General features: G+C 32.6%; 1 protein-coding gene across 2 annotated transcripts in view; it reads left to right on the forward strand.

Annotated features, from left to right (window-relative positions):
- Window positions 1-234: 234 nt before the first annotated feature.
- The window catches only part of LOC133615883 (high-affinity choline transporter 1-like), a 23,823-nt gene continuing 12,569 nt past the window's right edge, over window positions 235-11,488 (forward strand). Inside the window, exons 1-4 of one of the 2 annotated variants that reach the window (XM_061974749.1) lie at window positions 235-1,024; window positions 1,392-1,619; window positions 6,648-6,761; window positions 11,330-11,485. In XM_061974749.1, coding sequence (XP_061830733.1) covers window positions 1,436-1,619; window positions 6,648-6,761; window positions 11,330-11,485 — 454 coding nt within the window. In that variant the 5' untranslated portion in view covers window positions 235-1,024; window positions 1,392-1,435. Of the gene's footprint in view, window positions 1,620-6,647; window positions 6,762-11,329; window positions 11,486-11,488 lie in introns of both variants that reach the window. The other variant, XM_061974748.1, reaches the window with a different exon arrangement.

Genomic DNA, 11,488 nt, shown 5'->3' on the forward strand with positions numbered 1-11,488 from the left:
TTTATGTAATATTTTTAGGTTTATGTACGTACAACTATTAAACATTTAAATAGTATGAGGAAACATAAGTAAAACTTACTCTTCCCCCATAATTCATGTATTGCGTTAATAAAATGTTTAATTTTACTTAAAAAACTCTAGTTCTTACTGAATGTTAAAAATATTAGGTATAAATTATGACAGTTACTCTAATAGAGTTTACAGCACCAAAAAGTCACTTTTTTCAGTGTAGTTCCTCTGCTTTAGCTCGTATAATAACAATATCACCGATCCTTGGTTAATATGTAGGTAAGTAGAGTATTGTTGGCGGTTTTTGGATGTTTTTTAGAGGGTTTTACAGGCTGAATATATGGCTGCATTGTTAGCCGCCTCTTGCTAGAGTTTTTTTGTGATTTAGAGTCAACAAAAGTGGGGATTGGTAATGATAGGTTGGGTCTTTTTTTTTGTTGGAATTTTGCCCATGTAATAAAGTGATAGTAGTGAATGTAAAATCTTAAGAATACATTTTATAAGCAGTACAGTCAACAAAAAGTGCCATTTTTATGCAATAGATGCTTCTAACCCAGTGGTTCTCAAACTGTGGTACGCCAAAGAATCACTTCATTGAATATTCAAAGACAGTGTTACTGTTCAAACTGCGGCACAAAAGCAAAAATATTAAATATACTTGTTAAATAAAACCTCCCTCTCTTTTTTTTTTTAATGAAAACTTTGGCCTACTATGGAGAGCCGAGTGTTGGTGGAAAAAAAGGTTGTGAACCACTTTTCTAACCCATGAGAGACTTTTGAAAAAAATAGTCCATCCATCCATTTCCTACCGCTTGTCCCTAGTCAAATTGTGTAAACGTATCATTGCATTTCCTTTGACGTATGTTACCGGTCCTCTGACGTAAGCCCTCAGAAAAAAAGGGAAAAAAAAGAGCCACCAAAGTCACCCGGCAGACCCTCCGCCATTGTCTCATTGGCGCGCTCCACGCAGGATCTCCCACGGAGCCGTCGGCACATGTTTCTAGACGCTCCTCAGGTACGTTGGAAAATATCTTTTAACCTATTTGTCGTAATATTTACCTTTTTTTTTTTGCAAGTCTAACGTGGGCGCGGAAGAAGTCACTTCTACGTGCGTAATGCGCCAAATTACGCACGGATTTGGTTCATTACAAAGTAACGCAAACCTAATTGTAACCACTTTTTTATTTTTAGTAACTTCTTTTAAAATGAAACGTCTTGTTTTTTATGTTTTATGAGCATTTGTACCACATTTTAATGCGTTTTATGTATTTGCGTAATTGTGACATTCAGTCCCTCATTTGATGTACAAACATTTTTTTTTAATGAACTTATTCTTTACGCGCGTGCGCGCGCACACTGCTCGCACCCACGCACCCACGCAGGTCCTCCGTGCGTCCTCGCTGCGAGCGCAAGACCCGGCGCGGCCATGACGATCCACGTGGAAGGACTGGTGGCCATCGCGGTCTTCTACCTGCTCATCCTCTTCGTGGGCATCTGGGCGGCGTGGAAGAACAAACACTCGGGGGAGGCGGAGGGCACGGACCGCAGTGAGACCATCATGGTGGGAGGCAGAGACATCGGCTTGTTCGTCGGGGGATTCACAATGACGGGTAATTAATGCAATACAAATATTTATTTACTTTCACTTTCACTTCCGAAATAACATGTTTTGTAATTATTGCGATACAAATATTTTTTATTTATTTTCACTTTCACTTCTGAAATAACATGTTTTGTAATTGTTGCAATACACATATTTATTTACTTTCACTTTCACTTCTGAAATAACATGTTCTGTAATTATTGCAATACACATATTTATTTACTTTCACTTCTGAAATAACATGTTCTGTAATTATTGCAATACACATATTTATTTACTTTCACTTTCACTACTGAAATAACATGTTTTTTGGTTTTGAGGAGTTTGTTTACACGTTCGATTTTAGATGGACGTCGACGGCCAGTTCATTAGGTACACCAGCACAGCAATTATCTACTAGAATAAACCTTGTTAAAATATATTTTTGTAAAATATGATTTTTGGTTGCTTGTCGTAAGGCAATATTAAAATAGCATCGCTGTAGACGTTGGCATTCGTGCCATTATGGTTTAGTTAAGTTGTATAAGTTATAAGTATAAGGGATTCTAAAACACATTTTTCTGACTAGTGACGTCATCCACACCCCTGCCCCCACCTTGTCAACCCCCCCCCCCAAACTTGTCCCGTTTGTTTGTGCTGCAAAATAGTTTGTCCTTTTGTTATTAACGTTATTTAATGTGTGTTATTATTCACAATCACATGAAAACTATTAATGTTATTTAATGTGTGTTATTAATGTGTTATTATTCACAGTCAGCCCCATTACATGAAAACTATTTTATGTTGTTAACATTATTTAATTTGTTTATTAACGTGTTGTTATTCACAATCGCATGACAACTATTTTGTTATTAATGTTATTTAATGTGTGTTATTATTCACAATCAGCCGCATTACATGAAAACTATTTTATGTTATTAACGTTATTTAATGTGTGTTATTATTCACAATTGCATGAAAACTATTTTGTTATTATTATTTAATGGGTGTTGTTGTGTTATTATTCACAATCAGCCCCATTACATGAAAACTATTTTGTTATTAACGTTATTTAATTTGTTTATTAACGTGTTGTTATTCACAATCACATGAAAACTATTTTGTTATTGTTATTTAATGTGTGTTATTCACCTATTATTATTCACAATCAGCCCCATTACATTAAAACTATTTTATGTTATCAACGTTATTTAATTTGTTTATTAACGTATTATTTACAATCGCACAAAAACTATTTTGTTATTAACGCTATTTAATGTGTGTTAACATTAATCACAATCAGCCCCATTACATGAAAACTTTTGTTATTAACGTTTTTAATGTGTGTTATTAACGTGTTATTATTCACAAGTATTACATGAAAACGTATGGTATTACCGTTATTTAAATATGTATTTTATTAATGTGTTATTATTCACAATCAGCCCCATTACATGAAAACTATTTTATGTTGTTAACATTATTTAATTTGTTTATTAACGTGTTGTTATTCACAATCGCATGACAACTATTTTGTTATTAATGTTATTTAATGTGTGTTATTATTCACAATCAGCCGCATTACATGAAAACTATTTTATGTTATTAACGTTATTTAATGTGTGTTATTATTCACAATTGCATGAAAACTATTTTGTTATTATTATTTAATGGGTGTTATTGTGTTATTATTAATCAGCCCCATTACATGAAAACTATTTTGTTATTAACGTTATTTAATTTGTTTATTAACGTGTTGTTATTCACAATCGCATGAAAACTATTTTGTTATTGTTATTTAATGTGTGTTATTCACGTATTATTATTCACAATCAGCCCCATTACATGAAAACTATTTTATGTTAACGTTATTTAATTTGTTCAACATATTATTCACAATCGCCTGAAAACTATTTTGTTATTAACGCTTTTTAATGTGTGTTATTAACATATTAATCACAATCAGCCCCATTACATGAAAACTTTTGTTATTAACGTTAGTGTGTTATTAACGTGTTATTATTCACAATTATTACACGAAAACGTATGTTATTACCGTTATTTAAATGTGTATTTTATTAACGTGTTATTATTTACACAATTTTTCCCATTACATGAAAACTATTTTATGTTATTAACGTTATTTAATGTGTATGTTATTGACGTGTTATTATTCACAATTCAGCCCCGTTACATGAAAACTATTTTATGTTGTTAACATTATTTAATTTGTTTATTAACGTGTTGTTATTCACAATCGCATGACAACTATTTTGTTATTAATGTTATTTAATGTGTGTTATTATTCACAATCAGCCGCATTACATGCAAACTATTTTATGTTGTTAACATTATTTAATGTGTGTTATTATTCACAATTGCATGAAAACTATTTTGTTATTATTATTTAATGGGTGTTATTGTGTTATTATTAACAATCAGCCCCATTACATGAAAACTTTTGTTATTAACGTTATTTAATGTGTGTTATTAACGTGTTATTATTCACAATCGCATGAAAACTATTGTGTTGTTGTTATTTAATGTGTGTTATTAATGTGTTATTATTCACAATCAGCCCCATTGCATGGAAAGTATTTGATGTCATTAACGTTATTTAATTTGTTTGTTAACGTATTATTCATAATCGCATGAAAACTATTTTGTTATTAATGCTATTTAATGTGTGTTATCAACATATTAATCACAATCAGCCCCATTACATGAAAACTTTTATTATTTACATTATTTAGTGTGTGTTATTAATGTGTTATTATTCACAATTGTTACATAAAAACGTATGTTATTACCGTTATTTAAATGTGTATTTTATTAACGTGTTATTTACAAATTTCCCCATGACATGAAAACTATTTTATGTTATTAACGTTACTTAATTTGTTTATTAACGTGTTATTATTCATAATTGCAGGAAAACTATTTTGTTATTAACGCTTTTTAATGTGTGTTATTAACATATTAGTCACAATCAGCCCCATTACATGAAAACTTTTGTTATTAACGTTATTTAATGTGTGTTATTAACGTGTTATTATTCACAATATTACATGAAAACGTATGTTATTACCGTTATTTAAATGTGTATTTTATTAACGTGTTATTAACACAATTTTCCCCATTACATGAAAACTATTTTATGTTATTAACGTTATTTAATGTGTACGTTATTGACGTGTTATTATTCACAATTCAGCCCCATTACATGAAAACTATTTTATGTTGTTAACATTATTTAATTTGTTTATTAACGTGTTGTTATTCACAATCGCATGACAACTATTTTGTTATTAATGTTATTTAATGTGTGTTATTATTCACAATCAGCCGCATTACATGCAAACTATTTTATGTTGTTAACATTATTTAATGTGTGTTATTATTCACAATTGCATGAAAACTATTTTGTTATTATTATTTAATGGGTGTTATTGTGTTATTATTAACAATCAGCCCCATTACATGAAAACTTTTGTTATTAACGTTATTTAATGTGTGTTATTAACGTGTTATTATTCACAATCGCATGAAAACTATTGTGTTGTTGTTATTTAATGTGTGTTATTAATGTGTTATTATTCACAATCAGCCCCATTGCATGGAAAGTATTTGATGTCATTAACGTTATTTAATTTGTTTAACGTATTATTCATAATCGCATGAAAACTATTTTGTTATTAATGCTATTTAATGTGTGTTATCAACATATTAATCACAATCAGCCCCAATACATGAAAACTTTTGTTATTTACGTTATTTAGTGTGTGTTATTAATGTGTTATTATTCACAATTGTTACATAAAAACATATGTTATTACCGTTATTTAAATGTGTATTTTATTAACGTGTTATTTACAATTTTCCCCATGACATGAAAACTATTTTATGTTATTAACGTTACTTAATTTGTTTATTAACGTGTTATTATTCATAATTGCAGGAAAACTATTTTGTTATTAACGCTATTTAATGTGTGTTATTAACATATTAGTCACAATCAGCCCCATTACATGAAAACTTTTGTTATTAACGTTATTTAATGTGTGTTATTAACGTGTTATTATTCACAATATTACATGAAAACGTATGTTATTACCGTTATTTAAATGTGTATTTTATTAACGTGTTATTAACACAATCTTCCCCATTACATGAAAACTATTTTATGTTATTAACGTTATTTAATGTGTATGTTATTGACGTGTTATTATTCACAATTCAGCCCCATTACATGAAAACTATTTTATGTTGTTAACATTATTTAATTTGTTTATTAACGTGTTGTTATTCACAATCGCATGACAACTATTTTGTTATTAATGTTATTTAATGTGTGTTATTATTCACAATCAGCCGCATTACATGCAAACTATTTTATGTTATTAACGTTATTTAATGTGTGTTATTATTCACAATTGCATGAAAACTATTTTGTTATTATTATTTAATGGGTGTTATCGTGTTATTATTCACAATCAGCCCCATTACATGAAAACTTTGGTTATTAACATTTAATGTGTGTTGTTAACATGTTATTATTCACAATCGCATGAAAACTATTTTGTTATTGTTATTTAATGTGTTATTAACGTGTTATTATTCACAATCAGCCCCATTGCAATGAAAGTATTTGATGTCATTAACGTTATTTAATTTGTTTATTAACGTATTATTCACAATTGCATGAAAACTATTTTGTTGTTAATGCTATTTAATGTGTGTTATTAACATGTTAATCACAATCAGCCCCATTTCATGAAAACTTTTGTTATTAACGTTATTTAATGTGTGTTATTAACGTGTTATTATTCACAATTATTACATGAAAACGTATGTTATTACCGTTATTTCAATGTGTATTTTATTAATGCATTTTCATACTCGCTATGGTAAAAAGGGGCCAACTTGACACATTTGCTGTTTGGAGCTCGTTAGGTGTACCTAATGGAGTGGCCCCACGTGTAGGTAATAATAAAACATAATAATATTCGTTATTAAAAATGTGCTTACCGTGTTGCCTTTTTTAATCTGATTTCAGCAACTTGGGTGGGAGGAGGATACATTAACGGCACTGCTGAGTATGTTTATCTCCCGGACAACGGCTTGGCTTGGGCACAAGCCCCCTTTGGATACGCACTCAGTCTCGTGGTTGGTGAGTGACGCTCCACTGTAGCCGTATGTCATCAGCGCATGTGTGTCATCCTCTCCACCGCATCTTAAAGGGAAAACATCAATATAAAACACTTCCTTGTGCTCTACATAATACGTATTGGATATTATTTGGTGTACATTTCAACAGTGTCACATTTGGACTTTTCCTGATTACATGGCAACAGCTGCTTCTAAGGGACGTGGGTCGTAAACAGCCATTGCCTTTGGTTGTAGAACAGTTCAAAGAAAAGGTCGTAAAACAGTTCACAGAAAAGGTCGCAAAACAGTTCAAACAAGCGGTGCCTGGAGGGGAGTCAGGCCCTGCTTCCTCTCCGCTTTGTAGTTCTTGGGTCAGACAAAATCTTTCTGTTGATTACAATACATGAAAGAAACGGAACACCTTCATGTTGCTTCTCATCCTACACAGTGGAGTTTTACAAGCCTTCTGTTTGGTAGGTTCAAAGATAGCTTTTGTCTTCTTGCCGGGAACTCATTTCAACACAAAGTTTTGTGATAACTTAGATACAATTATTCTGACAATGCTTAAATTGTGCGTTAAAAAAATTAGCCACGGGCTGCAAAAGTCCTATTTTAGGTTGACTTTTATCGTCCGTTTCGAGCAAAGGTGTTCAAATTACAAGTGTAGCCCGGCGACGTCTTCAAATTGGCCCGTGAGACGTCATGAGTCTATTAAGAAATCTTACATTTGCATCTTGCTGGTATCTCTCGTTCATTTTAAAAGTACTAAAATGTTGATACTTCTATTTTTGTCACCATTTAATACACTCCTGTTTTTACCTTTGATCATGCTGCTAATAACCCATGCGTATAATGTATTTGTATGACCCAATGCAAACAACCTTCCCTAGTCATGGTGCAAAAAAAAAAAAAAAAAAAATCCAACCAAGACAAAACGTGAACAGAAATGTTCACTGAGCTTTGTGGATATTATATAAAAACGTCCATTCACCATACACACCTGTTTTTACCTTCTATCATGCTACTAATATTGTTTTGTTTTGTTTTGTATGTATTTATTTTTTGTTTTTATTCAGTCATTGGTGGAGCTAAGTATAATATTTGAATATTGTTTTTAATATTGTTGTGCAGCACTTTGGAAACATTTTGTTAATTAAATGTGCTATATAAATAAAGTGGATCGGATTGGATAATAACCCATACATTTAATGTATTTGTATGACCCAATGCAAACAACCTTCCCTAGTCATGGTGCAACAAAAAACAAAAAAACAAAGAAAGAACGTCAACAGAAATGTTCACTGAACTTTGTGGATATTATAAAAAAAAAAACGTCCATTCACCATAAAAAAGTCACCATTTAATACACACCTGTTTTTACCTTCTATCATGCTGCTAATAACCTATGCGTATAATGTATTTATATCACCCAATGCAAACAACCTTCCCTAGTCATGGTGGGAAAAAAAATCATAAATAAATCCAACCAAGACAAAACGTCAACAGAAATGTTCACTGAACTTTGTAGATATTATAAAAAAACGTCCATTCACCATAAAAAAAAAGTCACCATTTAATACACACCTGTTTTACCTTCTATCATGCTGCTAATAACCCATGCGTATAATGTATTTATATGACCCAATGCAAACAACCTTCCCTAGTCATGGTACAAAAACTAAAAAATCCAACCAAGACAAAACGTCAACAGAAACGTTCACTGAACTTTGTGGATATTATAAAAAAAAAAAACGTCCATTCACCATAAAAAAGTCACCATTTAGTACACACCTGTTTTTACCTTCTATCATGATGCTAATAACCCATGCGTATAATGTATTTATATGACCCAATGCAAACAACCTTCCCTAGTCATGGTGCAAAAACAAAACAAAAAAAATCCAACCAAGACAAAACGTCAATAGAAATGTTCACTGAACTTTGTGGATATTATAAAAAAAAAACGTCCATTCACCATAAAAAAGTCACCAGTTAATACACACCTGTTTTTATCTTCTATCATGCTGCTGGTAATCTATGCGTATAATTTATTTATATGACCCAATGCAAACAACCTTCCCTAGTCATGGTGCAAAAAAAAAATAAAAAATAAAAAATAAAAAATCCAACCAAGACAAATCATCAACAAAAATGTTCACTGAACTTTGTGGATATTATATAAAAAAAACGTCCATTCACCATAAAAAAGTCACCATTTAATACACACCTGTTTTTACCTTCTATCATGCTGCTAATAACCCATGCGTATAATGTATTTATATGACCCAATGCAAACAACCTTCCCTAGTCATGGTGGGGGGAAAAAAAGAAAAAAAAAATCCAATCAAGACAGAATGTCAACAGAAATGTTCACTGAACCATGTGGATATTATAAAAAAATGTCCATTCACCATAAAAGGTCACCATTTAATACACACCTGTTTTTACCTTCTATCATGCTGCTAATAACCCATGCGTATAATGTATTTGTATGACCCAATACAAACAACCTTCCCTAGTCATGGTGCAAAAAATAAAAAAATCAAAAAAAAAATCCAACCAACACAAAACGTCAACAGAAATGTTCACTGAACTTCGTGGGTATTATTAAAAAAAACGTCCATTCACCATACAAAAGTCACCATTTAACACACACCTGTTTTTACCTTCTATCATGGTGCTAATAACCTATGCGTATAATGTATGTATATGACCCAATGCAAACAACCTTCCCTAGTCCTGGTGCAAAAAAAAACAACAAAAAAACAACAAAAATCTAACTAAGACAAAACGTCAACAGAAATGTTCACTGAACTTTGTGGATATTATATGAAAAAAACATCCATTCACCACAACAAATTCTAAATAAGACCCACACATCTATTGGAAAGCATGATGGGATAAATGCTAAACACTCCCCACACTTACCCATTTTTGGCGCATTTTAGCTGCTTGATTACAAAACTTTGAGGGAAGTAAAAAAGGTAGGAGTTGAACTTTCACACACTCTTAATATCCAATTATAATAATGTTATATTCACTATATTAATATAATATGTACACATTAATGTGTAGAGCATACTTGCCAACCTTGAGACCTCCGATTTCGGGAGGTGGGGTGTGGGGGGCGGGAGGCGTGGTCGGGGGTGGTGCGGGGGGCGTGGTTGGGGGCGTGGTTGATATATATATATATATATATATATATATATATATATATATATATATATATATATATATAAGAAATACTTGACTTTCAGTGAATTCTAGCTATATATATATTTTATTATATTTATATATATATATATATATATATATATATATATATATATATATATATATATATATATATAAGAAATACTTGAATTTCAGTGTTCATTTATTTACACATATACACACACATAACACTCCTCTACTCATTGTTGAGTTAAGGGTTGAATTGTCCATCCTTGTTCTATTCTCTGTCACTATTTCAGAACACACACATTATACAAATATACATTATAAAATCAATAAGAAAACGGGAGCTCTAATTTGGAAGTCTGAATTAGGATCAGAAGTTCCTATATAAACATTGCGCACTCACGTCGCCTTTTTGTATTGATTACTGCAGCTGTGCACTGGATTCATTCACAAATACAAACTACAACTTACAAACACTTTAGAGTTAGGCTCCACCATCAGAATGTGTACTTAAACTTATAAAGATCACATGGATATTATTCAGTGAGTTGATTCACCAAAACTAACCTGTTATACAGGAGGAAAAAGCACACAGGACGTTTAAATTGTTCACAGACTGGTCGCGCTCATCAGAAAGACAAGACACTTCCGGTCTGCAGGTGATAGCATTCAATTGGGAAGAAACGCCCTACTGCCCCCTACTGACCAATGTGAATACTGATAAATGTGTAATGACAGCTCCAAAAACGAATTCAAACCACTAAATAAAATAAATAAATCAACACAAAAATGTGACACATTATGGGTGGGTCACATATGCATGTACAGTAGATGGCAGTATTGTCCTGTTTAAAAGTGTCACAACATTGCTGTTTACGGCAGACGAACTGCTTTACGGGGGACGAAAACTTGACTGCTGTTGTTGTGTGTTGTTACCGCGCTGGGAGGACGTTAATGAAACTGCCTAACAATAAACCCACATAAGAAACCAAGAACTCGCCCTCGATCATTCTACAGTTATAACGTGTTTGGGCAGGTATGCTGTTTATAATTGTGGGAAAGCAGACGTGAGAACAGGCTGTCAACACGTCACTCAGGTCCGCATGGAGCTGGAGGGGGCGTGACCTCCAGCTCCGCCTGAATTTCGGGAGATTTTCGGGAGAAAATTTGTCCCGGGAGGTTTTCGGGAGAGGCGCTGAATTTCGGGAGTCTCCCGGAAAATCCGGGAGGGTTGGCAAGTATGGTGTAGAGTTACTTTACATGCAGTTGACTTTTGGCCCTCGACCAAACTTTTTCAACACCCTGGTCTGGAGACTCCAGGTGAACGCTGGCGTATTGACAGAAATGTTTGTTACTATTCAAAAAAACTTGAAGAAATAATAATGCAATTGTCCCATTTTTGTCATTTAGGCGGACTTTTTTTCGCCAAGCCCATGCGCTCCCGAGGTTACGTCACCATGCTGGACCCTTTCCAGCAGCTGTACGGGAAACGCATGGGCGGCCTCCTCTTCATACCCGCTTTAATGGGGGAGATCTTCTGGTCCGCCGCCATCTTGTCCGCTCTCGGTA

This window comes from Nerophis lumbriciformis, linkage group LG15 (assembly GCF_033978685.3).
Source record: "Nerophis lumbriciformis linkage group LG15, RoL_Nlum_v2.1, whole genome shotgun sequence".
Taxonomy (NCBI): Eukaryota; Metazoa; Chordata; class Actinopteri; order Syngnathiformes; family Syngnathidae; genus Nerophis; species Nerophis lumbriciformis.